The sequence below is a fragment of the Piliocolobus tephrosceles genome, chromosome 14, assembly GCF_002776525.5.
Source record: "Piliocolobus tephrosceles isolate RC106 chromosome 14, ASM277652v3, whole genome shotgun sequence".
Classification (NCBI taxonomy): Eukaryota; Metazoa; Chordata; class Mammalia; order Primates; family Cercopithecidae; genus Piliocolobus; species Piliocolobus tephrosceles.
In genome coordinates this window covers 25,662,447-25,688,177 of record NC_045447.1, presented here as the reverse complement: position 1 = coordinate 25,688,177, position 25,731 = coordinate 25,662,447, and the positions used below count along the sequence as shown (strand labels likewise).

At 48.9% G+C, this 25,731-nt stretch overlaps 1 protein-coding gene across 5 annotated transcripts; it reads right to left on the bottom strand.

The window, feature by feature from the left end:
* Positions 1 to 7,567: 7,567 nt before the first annotated feature.
* Positions 7,568 to 21,670, bottom strand: ALAD (aminolevulinate dehydratase). 5 transcript variants are annotated; one of them, XM_023223764.2, is made up of 12 exons: positions 21,535 to 21,670; positions 14,383 to 14,573; positions 13,378 to 13,428; positions 12,785 to 12,881; positions 12,048 to 12,183; positions 11,847 to 11,930; positions 11,658 to 11,746; positions 11,017 to 11,072; positions 10,843 to 10,930; positions 10,682 to 10,768; positions 10,221 to 10,350; positions 7,568 to 9,595 (listed from the first exon to the last, which is right to left on the bottom strand). In XM_023223764.2, exons 2-12 carry the CDS (start codon positions 14,520 to 14,522, stop codon positions 9,534 to 9,536), a joined length of 1,020 nt encoding a protein of 339 aa, XP_023079532.1. In that variant the 5' UTR covers positions 14,523 to 14,573; positions 21,535 to 21,670; the 3' UTR covers positions 7,568 to 9,533. The 5 variants fall into 5 exon arrangements, with proteins under 5 accessions (XP_023079532.1, XP_031789957.1, XP_023079533.1 ...); XM_031934097.1 differs by lacking the exon at positions 21,535 to 21,670 and adding an exon at positions 21,022 to 21,044; XM_023223765.2 differs by lacking the exon at positions 21,535 to 21,670 and adding an exon at positions 17,424 to 17,775.
* Positions 21,671 to 25,731: the final 4,061 nt, after the last annotated feature.

Here is a 25,731-nt window from a genome sequence, read left to right as displayed (position 1 = left end):
AGGGTCTCGCTCTGTCGCCCAGGCTGGAGTGCAGTGGTGCGATCTCAACCCACTGCAACCTCGCCTCCCAAGTTCGTGCGATTCTCCTGCCTCAGCCTCCCGAGTAACTGGGATTACAGGCGCGTGCCACCACACCCAACTAATTTTTGTATTTTTTTGTAGAGACGAGGCTTCACCATGTTGGCCAGAGTGGTCTCAACTGATTTGTCCGCCTCAGCCTCCCAAAGTGCTGGGATTACAGGCCTAAGCCACTGCACCAGGCCTATTCTTTTTTTTTCTTTTTTTGAGACAGAGTTTCACTCTTGTTGCCCCAGGCTGGAGTGCAACGGCGCGATCTCGGCTCACTGCAACCTCCGCCTCCTGCCTCCTGGGTTCAAGCAATTCTCCTGCCTCAGCCTCCGAAGTAGCCGGGTTTACAGGCCTGTGCCACCACACCCGACTAATTTTTGTATTTTTAGTAGAGACAGGGTTTCGCCGTGTTGGCCAGGCTGGTCTTGAACTCCTGACCTCAGGTGATCTGCCCACCTCGGCCTCCCAAAGTGCTGGGATTACAGGCGTGAACCATTGCGCCCGGCCTCTTTTTGTTTTTAAGAACCATGTGGTAAGAGCCTGGAATCCTAACCACTAGACCACCAGGGAGCTTTTTTATTCTTTTGAAGAAGAATAAAAGACTTTTATTTTTGTTTGCAAAAGTAATGCATGTTGGCCGGGGTGGCTCACGTCTGTAATCCCAGCACTTTGGAAGGCCAAGGTGGGTGGATCACCTGAGGTCAGGAGTTCAAGACCAGCCTGTCCAACATAGTGCAACGCTGTCTCTACTAAAAATACAAAATTAGGTGTGGTGGTGCATGCCTGTAATCCCAGCTACTTGGGAGGCTGAGGCAGGAGAATCGCTTCAACCCGGTTGGTGGAGGTTGCAGTGAGCCAAGATCAGGCCGTGGTACTCCAGCCTGGGTAACAAGAGCAAAACTCCATCTCAAAAAAGAAAAAAAAAGTAATGCATTTAATGCATGTTAGTCTCAAAAAACTTTAAAAAATACAAACATATGAGAGTTGGCTAGGCAGAGGGGGAGGATCTGAGTGATGGTTAAGGGACCGCCTGATGCAAAGGCCTCCAGGCAAGAAAGTTTTTCTTCGAACCAAAGAGACACAGGAACTACAGGAATGTTGCTAGCCAGGGGATTTGGGCCAAAGTGGGTGGGGAGGTACCAGAGGGGAGGCTTTTAGATACTTCTGTGCCTATGCTCTGTTCCTCTTTATTCTCATCAGCTGGCACTATGACCTCAGGCAAGACAGGTCATAAGACACCCCCTACCACCCAGGCCCCTTTCAGAGAGGGTCCTGCCCCATACTCTGGAGGAAGGAACACTGCACAGAGAGGCCAAGAAGAATCTACACGGATGCTTCTTGCTGGGTTTCTCTATTCAGTCTATTAGCGTTTTGTGCAATCCTGTTTCTACACAGCCATGTACACTTTATTGAACCTAAGCACAAAAATGGACAGTTTCCTCTGTATCTGTGGGTCTTCATTCTGAAGGTTCTCGTGTCACAAAAAACTATGATCAAATAAATGTATGTGCTTTTTCTCCTATTAAGAAAAAATACAAGCATGTTCAGGGCTGGGCATAGTGACTGATGCCTGAAATCCTAGCACTTTGGAAGGCTAAGGTAGAAGGTTCGCTTGAGCTCAGGGATATAAGACCAGCCTAGGAAACAAAGTGAGACCCCATCTCATAAAAAAATAGTAACAGGCCAGTGCAGTGGCTCACGTCTGTAATTCCGGCACTTTGGGAGGCTGAGGCGGGTGGATCACCTGAGGTCAGGAGTTTGAGACCAGCTGACCAACATGGTGAAATCCCATCTCTACTAAAAATATAAAAATTAGCCAGGCATGGTGGCAGGCACCTGTAATCCCAGCTACTTGGGAGGCTGAGGCGGGAGAATCACTTGAATCTGGGAGGCGGAGGTTACAGTGAGCCAACATCACAGCACTGCGCTCCAGCCTGGGTGACAGAGCAAGACTGTCTCAAAAAATAATAATAATAATGCAAAATACAAATGTGTACAAAGTAAAAAGCCAGCCCCCCACCACCCAACCTCATTCATTGAACACCTAGGATCTGTGGGCTCTGTGTCCCCTGTCCTTCTCTGAGGATTCACTGGGAAACAAGGTGGTTCTTGCCTGCATGGGACGTGGGAGGGGCAGACAACCATCGAGTAGATAAATAAAGTGATTTCAGAAAGTGAGAAGTGGAAGCAGTAACACAGAATCATTTTATGAACAGTGACAGGGTATCTCTTTGGATGAGGTGGTCAAGGGAGGAACAAAGATCTGAATGGTGAGAAGGAGGTTGTCAGGTTAAGATCAAGGAACAAATACTCCAGGTGAGGAACTGGCAAGGAGAAGGGTGCGGGGCTTCAGCCTGCTTACTGAACAAGGGCAGCAGCCTTGGGGCAGGGAGAGAAGGGCTTTGCCACCCCATCTTACTTACTCCCCAGGGATTGCTGAGGTGACAGTTTTGGTTATGCTACAACACAGATTTCTAGGAGCACACAAACATACATCTAATTTTCTTTCTTCTCTTTCTCTTCCTCCCTCCCTCCCTTCCTTCCTTCCTTCCCTTCCTTCCTTCCTCCCTTTCTCTCTTGCTTTTCTTGCTTTCCTCTCCCTCCCTCTCTGTCTCTTTCTCACTTTCTTCCATTTTTGAGACGGAGTTTCGCTCTTGTTGCCCAGGCTGAAGTGCAATGGCTCCATCTCAGCTCGCTGCAACCTCCACCTCCCGGGTTCCAGTGATTCTCCTGCCTCAGCCTCCCGAGTAGCTGGGATTACAGGTGCCTGCCACCATGCCTAGATAATTTATGTATTTTAGCAGAGACGGGATTTCATCATGTTGGCCAGGCTGATCTTGAACTCCTGACCTCAGGTGATCCGCCTGCCTCAGCCTCCCAAAGTGCTGGGATTACAGACACGAGTCACCGCGCCCAGCCCATTTCTTTTTTTTCTTTTTTTGAGACAGAGTCTCACTCTATCACCCAGGCTGGAGTGCAGTGGTACAATCTAGGGTCACTGCAACCTCTGCCTTCCGGGTTCAAGCGATTCTCCTGCCTCAGCCTCCTGAGTAGCTGGGATTACAGGTGTGCGCCACTGTGCCCGGGTAATTGTTTGTATTTTTCGTAGAGACGAGGTTGCGCCATGTAGCCGGGCTGGTCTAGAACTCCTGACCTCAAGTGATCCACCCGCCTTGGCCTCCCAAAGTGCCGGGATTATAGGCATGAGCTACTGCGCCTGGTCTAATTGTCTTCCTTTCAACTCTTAAAAACAAAAAAACAAAACTTTCTCCTGTGTTCCAAGTTGGTCTGTTACTGGGTTCAGGCCTGGGAAGAAACACGAAGTGCAGAGTCACAGACTTTGGCCCTGCAAGAGAGAGCCCGACTCACTTGGGGACTCACTTGCAAAACTGGTTTTGTGTTACAAGCATGAAGCACAAGTGGGGGTGGGAAGGGCGACTGGGAGACCAGAGGTTTAGCTGCGTTTCACAGAATCCAAGAATGTCTGATACTGTCCACTTTTCAAGGTCACTGGAAACCTAACCCCTTAGGTTCTGGTCCCAGCTCTGCCAACTGTCTGTCTGTGAGCTCTCCATTCAATTAGTTTTCTCTCTGGGCCTCAGTCTCCCAATATTCAAAATGTGAATTTTCACAAAGTGAACATACCCATGCAACCAGCACCCAGACCAAGAAAAAGAACAATTTCCAAAAACCCCCCACAGCCTGTCCACTCCCAGTCACTTACCACCCAAAAGGTAACTATTTTGACTTCAAATTGCATACTTTTACTTGTTTTTGAACTGTATATAAACAGAATAATATAGCATGCACTCTTTTATGCCTTGCTTCTTTTGCTCAAAATTGTATTTGATACATTCATGTTGCTATGTGTAGTTGTGGTTAACTCATTCTCACACCTTTAATATTCCATTATATAAACAGACCACATTTTACTGTTGATGAACATTTGGGTTATCTCCAATTTTGTTTATTACACTTTTTTTCTTTTTTTTTGGAGATGGATTCTCACTCTGTCACCCAGGTTGGAGTGCAGTGGCACCATCTCAGCTCACTGCAACCTCCCACCTCCCGGTTTCAAGCAATTCTCCTGCCTCAGTCTCTCAAGTAGCTGGGATTACAGGTGCCTGCCACCACGCCCGGATAATCTGTGTATTTTAGTAGAGATGGTATTTCATCATGTTGGCCAGGCTGGTCTTGAACTGCGGAGCTCAAGTGATCCACCCACCTCAGCTTCCCAAAGTGCTGGGATTACAGACGTGAGCCATCATGCCTAGCCTTATTACATATATTATAAAATGCTGCTACGAACACTGTTGAACATGTCTCTTGATGAACATAGGTGCTGCTGGGTAAATACCTAGGTGTGGAATCACAGGGTCATAAGGTATGCAAATGTTCAGCTTTAGCAGAGCCAGACATTTTTTTTGTTTGTTTGTTTGGAGATAGGATCTTCCTTTGTAGCCCAGGCCGGAGTGCAGGCCAAACATGGCTCACTGCAGCCTCTACCTCCTGGACTCAGGCAGTCCTCCTGCCTCAGCCTCCCAAGTAGCTGGGACCACAGACGTGTGTCACCATACCCTGCTGATGTTATTTTTATTTTTATTTTTTAGTAGAGACGTAGTCTCACTATGTTGCCCAGGCTGGAGCTAGACATTTTGTTTTGTTTTCTTTCCTTCCCTCCCTCCCTTCCTTCCTTCCCTCCCTCCCTCCCTCCTTCCTTCCCTCCTTTCTTTCTCTTTCTCTCTCTTTTTCTCTTTCTTTCTTTCTAAGCCAGGCATTTTGTAAAGGTATACCAGTAATATCTGAGAGTTCCAGTGGTTCTACATTCTCAACACTTGACGTTGTCCCATTGTCCTTTTAGTATTAGGTATTTTTTTTTTTCGAGTCTTGCTCTGTTGCCCAGGCTGGAGTGCAGTGGCATGATCTCAGCTAACTGCAACCTCCGCCTCCTGGGTTCAAGCAATTCTCCTGTCTCAACTTCCGGAGTAGCTGGGATTACAAGTGCGCACCACCACACCTGGCTATTTTGTGTGTGTGTGTGTGTGTGTTTTTAGTAGAGACGGGGTTTCACCATGTTGGCTAGGCTGGTCTCGAACTCCTGACCTCGTGATCCACCCACCTCGGCCTCCCAAAGTGTTGGGATTACAGGCATGAGCCACCGCGCCCAGACAGTATTAGGCATTTTTGTGGATATATTGTGGTATCTCATTGTGGTTTTAACTTGAATTTCTTCACTAATGAAGATAACACCTTTTCATATAGTTTTCAATTTTTATTTACATAGCCACACATGAATATATCCTTGTTACATATAATACATGAATAGAAATAATACATATAAAGCTCAAGTCCCTCTAAAACGAATCCCTTCACTAGTTTTATTTTTAATTGAAAAAAAAAGTTTTTGTAGCAATGGGGTCTTGCTTTGTTGCCCAGGCTGGTCTTGAACTCCTGGCCTCAAGCAATCCTGCCACTTTGGCTTCCTGAAGTGCTGGGATTACAAGTGTGAGCCACCATGCCCAGCCCCTTCCCGAGTTTTGAGCACTGGGCTTGGAGTTCAGAGACCTGAATTCTAGCCTTGGTCTGCCACTGATGAGCTTGCTGTCTGATTTTGGACAGTCACCTCTCTGGGTCTGTCTCCCCATCTATAAAATCAGAGTGTTTAACCAGATGGTCTCTAAGGATCTTTTTTCTTTAATATTCTGAACACTGTTTCTGTGATCCCAAGAACCTCCATTAGGTAGAAACGGCCATTTGCCCCACTATCCATTCTCTCCATCTTCCTTAGTAACTGAACTCCGGAGTTTTAGTTGAGCATATGCCTGGCCCACTAGACTATTTCCAGCCTCCCTGACAACCAGGCATGACTGTGTGACTAATTTGAGACAAGGGTGTGTAGATAGAAATGATGTGTGCAACTTCTGGGTCATGACTTTATAAAGAAGGGCCACGCCCTCCACTTGTTCTTCTCTTCCCACTGGCTGAAAAGAGGACCTGATGATGGGAACTGGCCCAGCTATTTTTTTTGTTTTGTTTTTGTGATAGGGTCTCACTCTGTTTCCCATGCTAGAGTGAAGGGGCGCAATCACAACTACACTGCGTCTTTGACCCCCTGAGTAACGAGTAACTGGGACTATAGGCATCTGTAGGACTATAGGCTACCACACCCAGATAGTTTTGTATTTTTTGTAGAGACATGGTTTCCTTATGTTGCCCAAACTAGTCTCAAACTCCTGGACTCGAGTGATCCACCCATGTCAGCCTCCCAGTGTTGGGATTACAGGTGCGAGCCACTGTGCCCAGCACCAGCCATCTTTATTCATGAGATGGAGGGCAAGACGTGTTGACGATGGCAGAACGAGGCAAGAGCTGAGACCCCCTCACAACATATCGCTGACATATCAGCCCTGGATTGCTTAGAAGTAAATTTTCATCTCAAGCTATCAGTATTTTGGCTTTTGTTATATCCACTGAACCTGAATCCTGATTAATACAGAGTGATGGAGAATGACCTTTTTTTTTTTTTTTTTTTGAGACAGAGTCTGATTCTGTTGCCCAGGATGGAGTGCAGTGGCACAATCTCAGCTCACTGCGACCTCTGAGTCCTGGGTTCAAGCCATTCTCCTGCCTCAGCCTCCTAAGTAGCTGGGATTACAGGCACCTGCCACCATGCCCGGCTAATTTTTTGTAGTTTTAGTAGAGATGGGGTTTTGCCATGTTGGCCAGGCTGGTCTTGAACTCCTGACCTCAAGTGATCTGCCTGCCTTGGCCTCCCAAAGTGCCGGGATTACAGGTGTGAGCCACCACACCCAGCCACAAGAATGACTTTAGATTGGGTGTTGGGTCAGGTTTCTCAGAGGAAGGGATGCTTTGAGCTGAGATCTTAACAAGAGAGACAGCCATATAGATTTAGGGGAAAAGCATTCCAGGCCAAGGAGGCCACTGGTGCAAAAGCTCACTCCAAGACAGCATTCTGTATAATGAGGCCTACCTGGTCAATCGTGGTGCTCCCATCTCCCATCCCACTGTTTAGTGACTGAGCCGAGTGGACCATGTGACCTGAACAGGCCCAGTCAGAGCCCTCCAGAGATTTGCTATGTGAGTGATGGGACAGAAAGGCTCTTTCTCTGGGATTACAAATCTTAATGACTATTTAAGCCTAGCGTTATTGAGGATCATGTTGCTGGCAAGTGGCAAAAATCCACCTGAGTATAAAGCTGGGGAAAACACAGATGAGAGCTAGAAAGGGACAGAGTCCTCCATGGGGTTTGACCCTGGGTCCAACCACACCTGTTCTTATCTCAATCTAATTATGAAAACCAATCATGTCCTTCTTCACTATTGAACTGGATTTCCATCACTTGCAACCAAGTAGGTGCCTGGTCTCCTTGGTCTCCCCTTATAACTGGAACTAACTGCAGATGGTCGCCGAATTATGATCATTCAACTCACAATTTTTGACTTTACAATGGTATGAAACAAGACATTCAGTAGAAACTGTACTTCAAATATTGAATTTTGATTCAAAAATCTTTATAACTTTATTACAATATAGATTTTGTGTTGGATAGTTTTGGCCACTGTAGGCTAATGTAAGTGTTCTGAGCATATTTAAGGCAAGGCTAGGCTAAGCTAAGCTATGATGTCTGGTAGGTTAAATGCATTTTTGACTTATGATCATATTTTCAACTTATGATGGGTTTATCAGGGTGCAAACCCATCACTTAAGTGGAGGGATATCTGTATAACATTGTAAGACCCATAATTTTGCTGCTGATTATTGGGAGGTGGTATGGCACAGTGGTTAGGGGCAGAGGCCTTGGAGTTGGACTACATGGGTTCAGATCCCAGCTTGGCTGTTTTCTGGGTGGTTCTAACCCAGTTCTGCCACAAACTTGTTGAGTGACCTTAGGTGAGTCCCATAAGCTCTCTAGATATAGCTTCCTCGTTGCAAAATGTCTCAAGCTAAGTTTAGTATTCTTCCTCCACCCTGACCCTGCTTCTGTTCCTCTTCCAGGCTGCCCCAGCTCAGTAAATGGACCATCAGCCACCCAGAAGATCAAGCCAGATTCTTCTCTTGCATCTAATCTATCTTCTAAACACATCCACAATCCATTCCCCTTTTTCCATCCCCACTGTCCCCGCCCCAGTCCATGCCATCAAGACTTTTCATTTACACTTTCCCACAGGGCTGTTAAAATACTTTTACAAACTACAAAATTTGATTGAGTCACTCTGAAAAGGTGAATGTGGCCCTTGATCTCTGCATGGTTTGGTCCTGGTCTGTCTCCACTCAGTTCAGGCCATCCTCTCAGTGCTCCAGACAGGCTAGCCTTGCATTCCTCCGGCTAGGAGCCCCAGGGCCTTTGCACAACTCCTCCCTCTCCCTGTAACGTTCTTCTCCAATTATGTCTTAGCTTGATGGCTCACCCTTCAGGTCTAGGCTCAAATGTCAGTCCTTCAGGGAAGTATTTTCTGATCCTTCAAAGCAGGTCAAGTCCTGGTGACTTCCTTCACAGCACCTGTCACCACATCACCAGTGCATGTCTGCCTCCTTCCCAACTACCGTTTCAAGAGAGGCCCCTGCCCTGTTGTTCTTTGTCTCAGACCCCTTATTTCCTTCAGAGCACTTATCACAATTTGTAACTGCTTTATTTCTTTGTTTTCTTCTTAGCTGTCTCCCCTATTCTCTTTGTATAATTTCTATGAAGAGACAAGCTGAGGTCTGTCCCGCTGTATTCCCAGGACCCAGCACTGAACCTAGGAACAGAGCAGAGATTCTCAAAAAGTATCTCTTGAATAAAAAGTGTTTGTGCTGGTGGCATCTCCAGCAGTCAGGAACTCCCTCTTTGCCTCTGAGTTTTGATCCTCAGGCAGTATTTCTGCTGCTTAATGAGGAATTCTTCTCTAGGTTTATGGTTCAGAGTAGAACAGGAGACCTCAGGCAGCCTGGCAACCTCTGGCCTGTGTGGGAAATGCCTTGCAGTGGAATCGCAGCAAATTTCAACTCTAACCCAGGGATATAGATCTAGGCCTCATTCCCACACCCAGCTCCGCTGCCAGAAGCGTTCCAAGGCTTCTCAGGCCCCAAGATCCCTCTGCTCTCCTCTTCCCCTAATGCTTCAAGACTCTCTCCCAGCCATGCCCCAAAGCCTGTGCCCCCGATTCCAGGTTGCTTTCAAGCTGAAGCCACACCAGAGGAAAGAGCTGAGGGTGGCAAAGGTGAGCCTCATGGCTGCCCAGGCGAGGGGCGGGGAAGCTTGGGCGAGCTCATAGGATGCAGCTGCGAGTTACAAGAGTCAGTATGCTGGCAAAACCACCCAGGGCTGCTGGGCCCCGCCAGCATGTGAGCAGGAAGAGGGCATGAGGGCACAGTTCTAAAAGCAGGATTTACTTTGGTTTTCACTTCTCTGAGGCCCCGGGAACGTTTTAAAGTTCTAGTTCTCAGGCCTGCACTGTCTCCGTCATTCCTCCTTCAGCCACTGCAGCAGCTGGGGTGTGTAGTAGGTGATGATGATGTCAGCACCTGTGTTGGGAGAGATGCGGAAAGTTGTGGGGGACGGGGGACGGTGATCAGCTCTGAGCACACCTTCTGGGATGGGAAGGCCAGGCGGCGAAGAAGGCTACCATGAAGAGGCACAGCCTGTGGGCACACCACATGAGACAGAGGCCAGCTTTGGGCAGTTCTATTTCTTGGGCAAGTCATTTTCTCTCTTGGGACCTCAGTTTACCAAAGAATAATATGCACAGTGAAGGATATAGGTAAGATGCAAGTTCCCTTCCTGTGCTGGTATACAATTCTAACAAAATGAGCCCCCTTTATGGAGTGATATTACCTCATTTAATCCTCAGGACAACCACGCACCAGGTATCTTGTCCCCAGTTATCCAGTTATGGGTGAGGACACTGAGGTTCTGAGAAGTGGCTTGCCCACGTTCTCACAACCAAAAATGAATGAAGGGCTCTGCTTGCTTCACCATGCCGTGTTCTATGCTGTAGTTCCATATCTCTTCCTCAATGTGTATCTGTTTAGATCACTAGTAGTTCCCGAAATAAGACTCCAAGCTCTCAGGACTTCGTTCCTTGATCTAGGCAGAGTGCTTATCAGTCCCTGTGGCGCACGTCAAAACACCCAACCCCTGCCTGCCTACCTGCTCTGCGGAAGGCAGTCATGGCCTCCAGTACGGCAGCCTTGAGATCAAATGCCCCAGCCTGGGCTCCGTGCCACAGCATGGCAAACTCTCCAGAGACGTGGTACACGGCGAGAGGGAGGTCAGGGTGCTGCAGGGAAGCAGACAGGGAGACAGGCTGAAATGGAGGGGGGATGTGGCTCTGGGAGCGTCCCTTCCCCCCTGCTCAATCTGTGACCATCTTGAGCCCCGTGTCCTGGGTTACTGCAGCCAGCAGCCTGGCCCACTCTTGAACTGTTAAAGCAGGGCTGTTTGAGGCTCCTGCAAGCCCTGACACAGAAGGCCATGGTGGTTCCTGGGCAGGGATGGGGAGGAGAGGATTTCTGCTCAAGGGCAGACTGCTTCCAACACTGAGATTCCAGAGTCTGTGAAAAACTCTGTTCCAGCCCCCTGAGCCCCCTTTGCCTCGGACCTGTGCTCACCTTGTCCTTTACCTCCCGCATGATGTCCAGGTAGGGCATTCCCGGCTTCACCATGAGTACGTCAGCTCCTTCCCGTACGTCCCGGTCCTAAGGGATGAGGGTAGAGTGTGGGCGGTGTCTGGGAGGGGGCTGAGGGTGGGGCTCAAGTCCTAGTGACTCACCACAGCTCGGAGGGCCAGGCCTCGTGCTCCAGGGGGCAGCTGGTAGCAGCGGCGGTCCCCAAAAGCTGGGCTTGACTGAGCTGCGTCCCTGCAAAACAGAGTCATCCGGGTGGGCTCCAGCTTTGGGCCAAATGGGCAGGGATTTAACAGCAGACCCCTGCCCACCTCGCTCACCGGAAAGGGCCATAGAAACAGGAAGCAAACTTGGCACTGTAGCTCATCACTGATACCTATGGGGAGACAACGGGGATCCTGGCTTAGTTGGCCCTTGCCAGGTGTCCCAGGGTGATGTGGCAGGGAGAGAAAGAACCTAGGCTGGGAGGGAAAGTGCCTGTGTTCTGGTCCTGTTGGAGTGCTGGGCTTGATTTCCCCATCAGAGGCCCAGAGGTTGACATCGTTCCCCAAAACCTCATCTAGCACTGTCTTCAGTTCTGTGATTCTTTTTTTTTTGAGATAGAGTCTAGCTCCGTTGCCCAGGCTGGAGTGCGGTGGCATGATCTCAGTTCATTGCAACCTCCGCCTCCTGGGTTTAAGCGATTCTCCTGCCTCAGCCTCCCGAGTAGCTGGGATTATAGGCACCTGCCACCACGCTCAGCTAATTTTTGTGTTTTTAGTAGAGACGGGGTTTCACCATGTTGGCCAGGCTGGTCTTGAACTCCTGACCTCAAGTGATCCACCCGTCACAGTCTCCCAGAGCGCTGGGATTATAGGCGTGAGCCACTGCTCCCGGCAGTTCTGTGATTCTTAGCAGACACGGGGGCAGGGCTGGTGCAGACTCTCTCCTCCCGACCCCGTGCCGCACTCCCTGCCCTTACCCTGTTGCCAAGTCCATGTGCCATCAGGGCCTCCTTGATGGCTTCCACGCGTCCATCCATCATGTCTGACGGGGCTACCACCTGACATCCTGTGGGGCAGAGGGTGGCCTTCAGAATTCTGGGACCCTCCTAGCCACTCTGCAACCTCCCTGACCCAGAGGTACCCATCCCTGCTGGTGGTTCACTCACCTGCCTTGGCATATGCCAGTGCTACCTCAGCTAGCCGCTGGCGGCTCTCCTCAGCCCGGAATGCTCCATTTTCACTCAGGAGCCCTACAGGACAGATGACTGGGTTTTAGGGAGCACGTTGGGCCCTGGCCTGTCCCCACCCTGGTGAGAAGTGGGCAGTGGGAGTGTGGGTGCCAGCAGGGCTGGAGGAAGGGAGCTCACCGCAGTGACCATGGGAGGTGTAGGGACATAGGCAGACGTCACAGGCCACCAGGAGGTTGGGGAAGGTCTTCCTCAACAGATGGATCGCCTCAATAGCTGGGGACTCCTCGGAGTCAGCTGCAGAACCCCGCTCGTCCTAGGGGCAGGGGAGGGACAAAACAGTGTATCTGTTACATGTTGCTTCGGAAGGCAGGATAGCAGCCATCACAAAGCACAGCCCTGGCCCTCTCCTTCCTTCATCATCACAGCCCCTGGATAAGGAAGCACAGAGGACTGACCCTACCTGGGTGCTGACTTAAGGGCAGGGACCATGTCCATTTACCTGTGGCCCCAGGGCCAGCATAACGTGGGAGTGAGGAAGCGGTCAGTGTGGACCCTCAGCTCACCCTCGCCCAACATCCCTTCCTTTTTCCGGTTTTTTTTTTTTTTTTGGAGACGGTCTTGCTCTGTCGCCCAGGCTAGAGTGCACTGGCGTGATCTTGGCTCACTGCAGCTTTGACTTTCTGGGCTCAAGCGATCCTCCCACCTCTCCACCTCCTGAGTGGCTGGGACTACAGGCACGCACCACCACACCCAGCTAACTTTCATATTTTTTGTAGAGATGGGATTTTGCCATGTTGCCCAGGCTGGTTTCAAAATCCTGGGCTCAAGTGATCCAACCGCTTTGGCCTCCCAAAGTGCTGGGATTATGGGCGTGAGCGCAACCTCCCTTCTTAGCCCTTCCTTTGATTCTTCACCTTGGGAACTCTGCTGGGGACGCCAAAGATCAAGACACAGCGTAGGCCCTCTTCCACCAGGGGCCTCAGCATCTCTTCCAGCCGGTTCACACCATACCTGTGTGGGGGTGGGTAGAGGGGTTGAAGGAAGGCAGGTTCCAGGCAAAGGTCCTCTGGACTCCACCACACTGTGTCTCTGTTAGAAACCAAGCTGCATATGGCACCAGGAGAGTTCAAGCCCCCAGGACAGGAAGGGGCAGGGACACATCCACTAAATAGGAGGGAAGACCGAAGCCCTGAGTAGCAGAGCTCTTCTGGAATTCGGCTGCGGACGGCTCCTCCGAGGCCCTCTTATTGAGGGCCCATCTGCAGTTCAACTCCCTTCTGCAACAGCCTCTGCCGCGACGCCTCTGGTGATGGGTAGCTCATTACTTTATAGGGCTGCCCCTCCCACTGTGGAACAGCTCTGGCCCCGGGGAAACCCTTCCCTCTACTGAGCTGATGTCTGCCTGTCCGCATCTTCTACTTCCTAGGTCTGCTTTTACCTCCGGCACTTCCACCTGTGGAATCTTTCCCTCCACCACACCCTGGCCCCCCAACTCCATGTCTCCTACCTGGCCACTCCTGGGAGGCTGGCGATAGGCTGTATGTCATCAGGAACATCCCTGTAAGAGCGGGGGTGGGATATGGATTGGTGGCTGTGGGAAGGGCCAGTGGTGAGGGGGCAACTGAGAGGGATGGTTGGGAAGCAGGGAAGAAATATGGGAGTGGAGATGGTGGGAGGAGGGTGGGATCCAGTGTCTGGCTTCCCTGCCTGGTCAAGCCCAGGGCCTGAAATAATAATAGGAACAACAAAAATAACAGTGACAACAGTAGCAACTGTACTAAAAGAATGGTAATTACAGGAAGGAATTAAGTGGTTAAGAACTTGGACTCTGAATTTGGCAGGTCCTTGCTTCTTATCCCAGCCACTTACTGCCTGGGTGACCGTGGCCAAGTTCTATCATCTCTTGGAGACTTAGGTCTTCATGTCTATCATGCGTGGTTAATTCATTCATTCAACAAATATTTATTGAGTACTTATATTATGTGCCAAGTACTGTTCTAGGCCCTGATGATACAAAAGTGAACAAAACAGACAAATATCCCTGCCCTCAAAGAGCTGATGTTCTAGAGGATAGCCACTCCTTCTTCATACAAATGCTCTCAGAATTGAATGAGATCATGTGTGTAGGTGCTTAGCATAGTACCTGGTACAGAGTAAGTACTCAGTAAATGTCTGCGTTATTATTAACAATCACAGTTGCCATCTCTTACAGGTACATAGCACTTTACAACCTACAGAGCACCTTCTCAGCTTCTGTCTTGTTGCAAGAGCTCAGGATGGCAGGCAAGGGTTATTCTTCTGCTTTTCCAAATGGGATGAATGAGTTCTTTCAAAGTTTGTTTTGTTCCTAAGATTCCTGTCCTTAATCCAAGTAGGCTGCTTCCAGTACCTTGAATTTCAAGCTGACAGCTCACTTTGCCACCCCCAGCAATACTGTTGCCCACTGCAGTCAACACTCCCTCCCCAATCCCAACCAGCAGAGCAGAGGCCTGGCCCATTCCTAGAGACTCACGTGACAAAGATGGGGTAGATGAGGTTGGAGGCATTGAGGGTGGTGGTGGCTGTCTGCCAGGCCCGAAGCAGTGGGTGGAAGTAGCCGCTGTGCAGAACGGACTGGGGCTGCATGGCATGGGCCAGTGGGCACAGGGGCATCAGTTGGTTGGAACCGAGGGCTCCTGGGGCGTTGTTGGCTGCAGGCTCTGTCTGCGGGGCGAGATGGGCAGCACATGAAACACGGTCCCTGTCCTCAGGAGATGGTCACATCTGGAAGACAGCTCTTCCAGATTCCTGCCTCCCCTCTCTCTAGCCTAATGCTACTCACAGCATGGTTCACCAGTCCCTGCTGGTCAAAAAGGTAAGTTGAGAAATGAAAGTAAGTCTTTAGAAACTTTCATAATAATCAGAATCTAATGATATAAAATTTGGGCTTGTATTTTATATGACTGCTTTCTGTTCATTATTATCTTCTAAAGTAAACATCTGAGCAAGCAATGACTGTTTTACAAAAATTATTTTCCTTCTTTTTTTTTTTTTTCAGACAGGGTCTCTGTCACCCAGGCTGGAGTGCAGTGGTACAATCTCGACTCACTGCAGCCTTGACCTCCCAAGCTCAACTGCTTCTCCCAGCTCAGCCTCCCAAGCAGCTGGGACTACAGGTGTGCACCATAACACCCAGCTAATTTTTGTATTTTTTGTAGAGATGGAGGTCTTACCATGCTGCCCAGGCTGGTCTCGAACTCCCGGGCTCAAGCAATCTGCCTGCCTCGGCCTCCCAAAGTGCTGGGATTACAGGTGTGAGCCATGGTGCCTGGCCAAAAGAATAATTTTCTAGCTGGACATGTTGAGAAGCCAACATTTAAACTTTGTTTATTCCACAAAAAATGCCCATGTTCATGGCAGAACTTTTAGAAAAGTGCAGATAAGCAAAAAGAGAAAAATCCCCTGCAATTCTACCTCTAGAAAAAAGTACTGTTGGCCAGGCATGGTGGCTCACGCCTGTAATCTCAGCACAGGCGTGAGCCGAGATCGTGCCACTGCACTCCAGCCTGGGCGACAGATCAAGACTTCATTAAAAAAAAAAAAAAAAAGAAAGAAAGAAAGAAAGAAAAGAGAAAAGGTACGGCTAACACCTTGGGACATGGACTTCTTGTTAGGTACAATGCACACCAATAGGAGAAAATAGTACCATTCATGTCAGACAGACAGACAGACACATACATACACTGTATAGAGTGCCACCAAATCTTTTCTAGCCCAAGGAGTTTCCTGGGCTCCATGAGCACAAGTACACCTTCTTGCTTTCTTCACCTTGTCCCTTTACCTGAAAGGCTGTACTCTCCCCACACCCAAATCTACAGGGTTCTCCTTGCCTCTCGCACTGAGGCTTTCTTGTCCAGATTGCAGTCTCTCTTCTGTAAGTTATTTGTGGACCTGTCTTATCTCGTGCCAGTAGACAGAGCTTCTGCAGGGCAAGATCCAGAGTTGGTTCATTTTTGCCTCCCCCACAGTGCTCTGTCACACACTGACCTTGGTACACAGTAAATATTTAATTACGTGAAGTACAAAAACATGCCCCAAATGCCAAATTCGTGGATACAAGACAGAAGGAAGCTGGGGCATTAACATTTGTTTCTTGAGCACCCACTGTGTGCCAGACCATGCCTGGCATTTTCACGGGTGATTTCTCATTGAGTGGGTACTGCAGTCCTGTGAGGCAGGGCTGACTGAGTGCATGGAGCCTGACCAGAAGTGAGCCATGGCTCCAGTGGGAGTGAGGAGGTCAGAAGAGGCGTATTAGAAGACAGGGGCCGGGTGTGGTGGCTCACCCCTGTAATCCCAGCACTTTGGAGACCAAGGCGGGTGGATCACTTGAGGTCAAGAGTTTGAGACCAGGCTGGCCAATCTGGTGACACCCTGTCTCTACTAAAAATACAAAAATTAGGCCAGGCACGGTGGCTCACGCCTGTAATTCCAGCACTTTGGGAGGCCAAGGCAGGTGGATCACTTGAGGTCAGGAGTTTGAGACCGCCTGACCAGCATGGTGAAACCCCATCTCCACTAAAAAAAAAAAAAAAAAAATTAGCCGGGTGTGGTGGCGCATGCCTGTAATCCCAGCTACTTCAGAAACTGAGGCAGGAGAATCGTTTGAACTTGGGAGGCAGAGGCTGCAGTGAGCCAAGATGGCACCATTGCATTCCAGCATGGGCAACAAGAGAGAAACTCCATCTCACAATAAATAAATAAATAGAAATAAAAATAAAAATAAAACAATTAGCTGAGTGTGGTGGCGTGCATCTGTAGTCAGAGTCTGGAGGCTGAGGCAGGAGAATCACTTGAACCCAGGAGGCAGAGGTTGCAGTGAGCCGGGAGTGCACCACTGCATTCCAGCCTGGGCGACAATGTGAGACTCCATCTCAAAACAAAAACAAAAACAAAAACAAAAACGAAATGACAGGCGTTTGAACTTGGTTTTGCAGGATGAATGGGTTCAGCCTGGTGGAGAGAAGGGGGCCAACATTTCCTTAGGAAGGGAAGAAAGGGGCAAAGGTGGGGAAGGAGGATGGCTGTGGACTGTTCTGAGGAGCTGAGGAGGCAATCGGGGCAAGTGTGTATGGGGGGGATGGAGGGGGGGGGCAGGCTGAGGCTGTGGGAAGATTTCTGAACAGTGGGTAGGGTTAGTGGCCTGGTTGACACCTGGCTTTAGGAAGGTGTCAGTCCTGCAGGCTGAGGAATGCAGAGGCTGGGGGCAGAGAAGAAAGGGGCATCTTAAGGCAACCAAGAGGCAATGTCTCAGGGTAGATGCTCTAGGCCTGCCTGCCTGACCTGGACGGCAGCGGAGACAGGGACAGGGCAGGAAGAGGCCAGTGGGGAGCTGGGCTTGGAGAGGAGGTGGAGAGCTCTGTTTTAGACACTTCCTTTTGGAGGTGCCCGGGAGAATATCCCATAGCCAAAGGATGGGGGGAAAAGGGCCACAAAATGGGGGCTGGCAGGCCTGAGTCCAACTACACTTTGTATGAATGGGACCTCAAAGTCCAGAGAGGGGCAAGGACTTACCCAAAGCCACACAGCAAGTAAGAGGACTAGAACCCTGGTGTGTTAACTCCCTGGTGAACTGGGAGATCCTTTGGTAGGCTGGAGTCAAGTCAGATGTTGAAGCCAGGTCTAATCCCTCTGATTTGCTTCCCAGAAAACCACCTTTGTAATAGGCCCTTGACTTCTGGAATCCAAAGCTACATTCCCATGGCCTCAACTCCTCATTGCTTTCAGGAGGCTGAGGGAACGACTGCTTCCTGCTTATCAGAAACAGTGGGGCAGGGCTTCCTAGGAACTGGCTGTCCTTCTCCCCATAGTCTCTTAGGCCCCTTTGGCTCCCCACAGCCATCTCAGGGGCCCATTTTATCCGGTCTTCCTCCTTGGTAGGGTGGGGTTATCACAAGTCACACAGGGGCCAGCCCCGCTGCCACACCCCTGGGGGGCCAGCCCCATCACCTGACACAGGGGCAGGCCAGGCCTCCCCAGTCATGTCTCAACCTCCAAACACAATTATTCAGTAGACAGTCCTGACTACCTACTTGATTTTGCTTTCATGTCTGCTAGGAGTTTCTTTTTCTTTTCTTTTTTTTAATTGAGACGGAGTCTGGCTCTGTCACCCAGGCTGGGGTGCAGTGGTTCGATTTTGGCTCACTGCAACCTCCACCTCCTGGGTTCAAGTGATTCTCCTGCCTCAGCCTCCCGAGTAGCTGAGACTTCAGGTATGTGCCACCATACCCAGCTAATTTTTGTATTTTTAGTACAAACAGGGTTTCGCCATGTTGGCCAGGCTGGTCTCAAACTCGTGACTTCAAGTGATCCGCCAGCCTCTGCCTCCCAAAGTGCTGGGATTACAGGTGTGAGCCACCACACCTGGCTGAGAGACTATTTTTGAATATTGAGAGAATTACCAAAATGTAACCCAGTTGCCCAAGACCACATAGCTACTTAGTGACCGAGCCAGAATTTGAATTTGTTCTGGACTCCAAATGCTGGGTTTTATATACTGTATTCCTTAATACTGATAAACACCTGATTCAGTAGGCGTCTCTTTGCCCATACTGTTTCTGCTTTGGGCGCTAGAGAGACAGAATAAACAAAAGGAAAACATACTGAGTGTATTCATTCTGTGCTGGGCACAGCACTAAGGTACTTTGTAGTAGTATCTCATTTCATTGCAAGAATTGTTCTAACTTTTAGTGATAAGGAAACAGAGGCTCTGAGTGGTTTAGTGACTTGCTTAATGCCATTCTAGAGTCTAGTCAGATGTTGAAGAGAGGGCTAATCTCTCTGATTCACTTCCCACAAACAACTTCTGTTGTTTTCTGGCTTCTGGAATCCAAAGCTGCATTCCACTGGCCTCAACTCCTCATCGCCTTTAGGAGCTGAGGGAACTACTGGCTCCTGCTTAGCAGAAACCCTGTGGCAGGACTGCCTAGGAGACCAGGGCAGGGTTAGAGTAAAGGGAACAGTCTCACTATAGCAGTTCACTTTGATCTGTTTTTGAATTTTAAGATTCAGAGAGAGATTTGATTTGAGAAACGGGTGTCAGTGCTGAAAATATTCAAAGCTTGAAAATTGCCAATCCTGTTTAATCCCTTACATTTTAATGTGGTAAGTGGGGTTTAGAGAGGCAATGGGACTTGTTGGAGATCACAGTGAATGACATACAGAGCTAGAAACTGACCCTGCAGCTCCTGACTTGTATTTCAATGCCTTGATACCTACACCATAGAGTCATTCCATTGTTAAGAGGTGCTTAATAAGTGGAGTTTCCCACTCCACTTGGCACAGCCAAATGCAGGATGGGTTTTGCTTTGCAAAAAGGCCCTTAGAATTTGGGAGGATTTCACAGACTGGGAGGGCACTTCTCCCAAATCAAGTGAGCTTGCAAACCACAACTTAAATTCCTGTGACATCATCACACTGAAGACAGGAGCAAGCCACCAGGAGGTCCAGCACCTCTGTCCACCCACATCAGACAGGTTAGCTTTGCTGGGACGCAGAGTATAGGGCGGTGCAGAAAGAACTATGTTTCAGGGTCAGACAGTCCCAGTTACAAAGGTCTATGCTCTGCTGTGTAATTTTGGGCCAAGTCATTGACCTTTCAGTGTTCGTTTCATAATCTACAAAATAGGCATGATATCTCTAACTTGCAAGGCTGTGGAGATTATTGATAGGGCTGAGGTAGGTATCTGGCACCAAGTAGCTGCACAGTAAACATGTAGCTAATTTTATTACTATTAGGAGTGGGGCTGGGTTGGAACAAGATGTCCTGGCACAGCTCTGTACCTTCTGCACCTCACCAGATGGGAATATGCGCTCAAACCCTTGAGGGCCACAGGGTTTTCCAAGATTTCTGAAGTGGAGTCTCTGCCTTCCAGCAGGTTATGTGGTGAAGGAAAAACAAAACAATCACCATCCAGCTGCCAGAGTAGAGGGGTGGCCCAGGTGCTGTGAAAGGGACTGTGTCTCTGAGTCAAGGGTGGTTTCATGGAAGAGGGGACAGTGAAGGATAATAAGTGTTCCAGATTTAATATGAAAGCATCTCCTCCCATGGAAGGCAACATCCCCAAACTGGGAGTAACTGAAGTTGGGCCCTGAGCGCTGCCACCAGGAGGGGCTGAGACAGAGCTTCATATGCCACTCCCCACCCCCGCATGTTGTACTATGCTGAGGATTCCAGAGGCTGTGGGTCTTGGCACAGAGGATTAGGACCTGCTGCCAGCCCTGGCAGGCTCTGCCACTGGTCAGGGAGGAGGCAGTCAGGAGAGCCAGCTAGGTAGAAGGTGGCCAGAACTGAGAAATCCAAAGCCCCACAAAGGCCCAGGAGAGTGGCTGTCAAGCAGTTCTCAAAAGGGACGAAGTGTTCATTTAGCCAACCCACATTTCCTGAGTATCTACTATGGGCCTGCTGAAGTGCTAGACACAGAGATTAAAGAGAAGAATGAGAACCCAGTCTTGCCCTGGGGTTTTGAAAAGCCTGACCTTCTCTGGGGTTAGCCATTTGGACGTAGAAGGAGAAGCTGCCATTCCCAGAATCCTAGAATATCTTGGCTAAGAGGCTTCTTAAAGTTTGCTGATTGTATCACTGAAACAAGGGTGAAACTGGACTCAGAGAGGGGTAGACACAGGCCCAGGATCCACGCAGTGGGTCAGCGGCAGATCTGGGGGAAGGTCTCCAGCAGCCCGGTCCTCAGTGCCCACCATGACACCTCTATACTTTAAGGATAGATATCAAATCTGTTTCCCAGCATGTTGGGCTTGTGGAGAGCTTTGGGTGAACTGACTCTGGAGCTGGTTGCTGTTGGTAACAGGATTGTTAAGTGTGTGGGCTCTGGAGTCTAATAGATGTGGGTACAAATCCTAGTTCTGTAGCTTTCTAGTTGTGTGACCTCAGTTTCTTTGTTTAGTAATGGGGACTTGAACCGACCTCAGTGGGTTGTTGTAAGAAATGAAAGGGTCAGGCCGGGCATGGTGGCTCACGCCTGTAATCCCAGCACTTTGGGAGGCCGAGGCGGGCGAATCACCTGAGGTTGGAAGTTTGAGAACAGCCTAACCAATAAGGAGAAACCCTGTCTCTACTAAAAACACAAAAATTAGCCGGCATGGTGGCACATACCCTAAAATCCCAGCTACTTGGCAGGCTGAGGCAGGAGAATCGCTTGAACCCGGGAGGCGGAGATTGCAGTGAGCCAAGATCGCGCCATTGCACTCCAGCCTGGGCAACAAGAGCGAAACTCGGTCTCAAAAAAATAAATAAATAAAAGGGTCCATGCACGCAATGTACAAAACGGCTCTTAGTGTTTTCACCTCCCCCCCCCCCGCCCCCCCCCCCCCACCAACCACCACCCACACCTCCGGCTCTGCATCGATGGAGTCTGCCCCGGCGGTATCCGAGGGGGTAAACCCCAGAGAAGAGGCGCGGAGCCCCGAACCCGGGCCTCCAACCCCGGCTGCAGTGGGACAATCTAGACCAAACAAAAGCTCCACGGGACTCCATACACGGCTGCACCGCCAGGGCTTCAGGCGCACAGCACAATCTGGGGACGCGGGACGCTGGGTGCCACAGTCCCTGCCTCGCCCTGGAGCCGTCCTCCAAGTCCGCCATCTCCCCGCATCCAACCCCGCTCACCTGCCTCCCTAAGGGATCCCGGTCGCTGCGCCAGTCACCGCGGTCTCCCGCTCCCGCCTCCCAGGGACCATGTGGGGGGCGGGGGACTCATCCGGAAGCAGCTCCCCCACGGCCCGCCCCCTCCACAATCCAGGCCACGCCCCCTGAAGGCGCTCTTCTGGAGACTCCTCCGCTCCAGCCGCAGCCCCGCTCACACGCACTGAGGGCTGGCCAATTGGGTGTGTCGAGTGTCTGGAGGGCCCTCCCCTCCCCGCTCCGGGTCCTGCGCTTGTGCAGCAAACTACAGGAGGGAGGCCACGAGGGGGCGCAGGAACCGCGTGGGAGGGTCCCTGGGTGTGAGCCGGATCCGTAGGCGGTTACAGCCCAGGGTTCACTTCACAGCACCTCTTTTCCCAGCCTAGGGCAAACTTGGCTCTGGTTAATGGCTTGGTGAAAGAATAATTGGATGTCAAAGCCGTTAAAACAGCACCATTATGCCTAACACAGTATTAGCTAGTCCATTTTTGCGGACTAAGCTAAAGTTGTTGAGTTCAGCGCCAGACTTCCAAGGTTTCAGAGAAATTTTGTACCAGTGTCATTTATTTCTCAGGGTACGGCAATGCTATGAGTTGAGAGATGTGATGTGAAAGACATGGGCATTTAGGAAAACTCCAAGTCTTGATAGGGGCATCAGACCTACGATAGGTACAATGATAGATCCAAAGGTCTGTATGTGCAGAGGCAGGAGGGATCTGATGAGGCTTATGGGGGCTTGGGTAAACTAGTAGGATTGGATGGGTAAAATAGCGATCGGGGATCATCGCCCTAGCGAAGGAATGCCTTTCAAGTGGTTCTTCAGGGATTATTGAAAAGTTGACTTCGAAATGTAGAGGACACTAGTGGGTCACATTACACTTACTCTCAGATTTTATTTCTCAGCCCGATTCGGTGGCTCACGCCTGTAATCCCAGCACTTTGGGAGGCCAAGACGGGCGGATCTCTTGAGGTCAGGAGTTCGAGACCAGCCTGACCAATATGGTGAAACCCCATATCTATTAAAGATACAAAAAATTAGCCGGGCATGGTGGCAGGCTCCTGTAATCCCAGCTACTCGGGAGGCTGAGGCAGGAGAATCGCTTGAACCCGGGAGGCGGAGGTTGTAATGGGCTGAGATCATGCCACCGCATTCCAGCCTGGGTGACAGAGGGAGACTGTCTCAAAAAAAAATTTTTTTTTTATTTCTCAAAATCTGTACCCCAAACCTGTTGTATACTTTATAATTTTAAATGTAAGGGGCATAGCGGCCTAAGGCTAGGGAAATATGACACTGCTTAGTTTCCAGCTACTAGAGTTCTGATCTGTATTCAACAAGGAAGGGGGTAGAAAGGAAATAATGTTTGCTCTGCATTAAAGAGTCAGGGACAGTACCATGCATTTTACATTCATTGATCTAATCTTGACAGCAACGATGTTACTGTTCTCACTTTACGGATTGGGAAAACAATTGCCAGCTAGATTAAATAATTTGCCCCATGTTACTTTGGGCTCTCTCTTCAATGCCTGCTAATAACCACACTCCATAGGGGCAATTATTATTTGTTTTTTCCCAGATTCCCTGCCCAACATTTATTTCCTGACACCGGTTCCCTCCCTGAGGTTATTGATAACTAAAAATAATTAGGACCATCTAAGAGCCCAAATAGAATGGGAAATTTTAAAATGTGGCTGTTTGGTGTAGCCTATTTCCCTTATGTCTTTTTTTGTTCTTGACTGAAAGACCTGTTCCCACTCTCCCCCCAGCCTCCACCTTTTGAAACATTTTACCTTAATCTTTCAGTATTGTGAATGCAATAATATGAATAAATCTTAAACACATTGTTGAGTAAAAGAAGTGAGACACAAAAGAGTATATAATATGATTTCATTTATATTAACTACACAATCAAGCAAAATTAAGCTGTGCTGTTAGGACTCAATAGTGATTTCCACTGGAGAGATGGGGAGGATTGAAAGGGAGATTAGGCTGGGTGTGGTGGCTCATGCCTGTAATCCCAGAACTTTGGGAGGCCAAGGCTGGTGGATCGCTTGAGCCCAGGAGTTCAAGACCAGACTTGGCAACATGGTGAAACCATCTCTACAGAAAGTACAAAAATTAACTGGATGTGGTGGTGGACACCTGTAGTCCCAGCTACTTGGGAGGCTGAGGTGGGAGGATTGGTTGAGCCTGGGAGGTCATGGCTGCAGTGAGCTGTAATCGTATCACTGCACTCCAGCCTGGGTGACAAAGCAAGCCTGTCTCAAAAAAAAAAAAAAAAAAAAAAAAAAAAAAAAAAAAGGGCAGCAGGGGGAGATTAAAGAGGTTTCTTTGGGTGCAGTTAATGTTTATTGGTCTGGGTGAGTTACATGGCTGTGTTTAATTGGTGAAAATTCATTAAGCTCCACACTTATTTGTATCTTTTGGTTTGTATATTGTATTTCAATAAAAAAGATTAAAACAAAACTATTGTGTCTCCTAGGTAGGTATATGGCATTGTGCTAAATGCTGTGAAAAGCATAAAAAAGGAACAAGAAAGAAAGCAGACTGCTGATTGCCAGGGTCTGAGGAAAATGTTTTGAAACCAGATAGAGGTAGTAGTTGCACAATATTGTGAATGTTCTAAATGCCATCGAATTGCTCATTTAAAAACGGTTAATTCTATGTTCTTTGAATTTCATCTCAGTCTTAAAAAGTGAGTTCACTAGATGCAATGTGGTATTCTGGGTTGGCCCCTGTAATCGAAAAAGGACGTAAGTAGAGAAACTGTTGAAATACAAAAAGCTTATTTAAAAAAAACCAAAAACCAAAAAAAAAAACCCAAAAAACAGAGCAAGGCCAAAGGTCTTTGGAACAGAATCCCAGTTTTCATAAATTCGTGGTAAGATCTTGAGCAAGTCATTTCTCTCTGAAGAACCTCAATTTCCTATCAGTAAAAATAAGAGGTTAGGCTGCAAAAGTAGCTTTGAATGGGTAGGGACAAGAACCCCCCACCCCACTTCCCAAATCCAAATCAGCATCTCTGGGTATGAAGGGCTATGGTTTAAAAGTGTAACATTACCTTAGCCTAGTAAGGAACTTGAAAAGTCCAGATAACCACTATAGTAGTGATAGAAGTGTGGTGGGGGAAAAACTGGTGGATAATGTCAAAGATTTTTCCCAGTTGTTAAATTCTGTAGTTTTGTTTTTTTCACACAGAGTCTTGCTCTGTCACTCAGGCTGGAGTGCAGTGGTGCAGTCTTGGCTCACTGCAACCTCCACTTCCCAGGTTCAAACGATTCTCCTGCCTCAGCCTCCCGAGTAGCTGGGACTACAGGATACCACGCCCGGCTAATTTTTGTGTTTTCAGTACAGAAGGGGTTCCATTTTGGCCAGGCTGGTCTTGAACTCCTGACCTCGTGATCCACCTGCCTCAACCTCCCAAAGTGCTGGGATTACAGGTGTGAGCCACCGTGCCCAGCCAAATTCTGTAGTTTTAAAGTAATAGTCCCTATTCTCAGGAAACATGTTTTTCTTAGGTAGTCCAAGTTTGGTGACGAATGGGACAGAATTAACTAAAGCCATATGGAAGAGTTCTTTTGAGGATTCATCCTTGACTAGAGCACACAGCCTTGTTAGAGTGACTGGTTAAAATTGGTAGCAGGGCGAGCCCTTCTCATGCAGGCTTTGAATAATAGGTTTAAGTATATATTTAATAGGAAACTAGGAGAGTCTGTAACCCAGCAATGCTCCAGGAAGATCCACATGCCAAGTAATCCACAGAGGAAGCTGGGGAAGTGGAGATGAGGCAGGGGACTGAGCTTAAAGGAAGCCACAGGAGTTGAGCAGTGCTCATGGGAATTAAGAAAGGATGTTTCTACTGTGAAGGAAAAAGCTATTAGATCTAATGAGTATTGGGGGTTGTATCTTTGTGAAATGTTATTTATAAATTTATGATTTGAAAAAGCTATGTAGATTTGGCCGGACACGGTGGCTCACACCTATAATCCCATCCTGGCTAACACAGTGAAACCCCATCTCCACTAAAAATACAAAAACAAAATTAGCCAGGCATGGTGGTGGGCGCCTGTAGTCCCAGCTACTCGGGAGGCTGAGGCAGGAGAATGGCATGAACCCTGGAGGCACAGCTTGCAGTGAGCCAAGATCACGCCACTCCAGCCTGGGAGACAGAGCAAGGATCCATT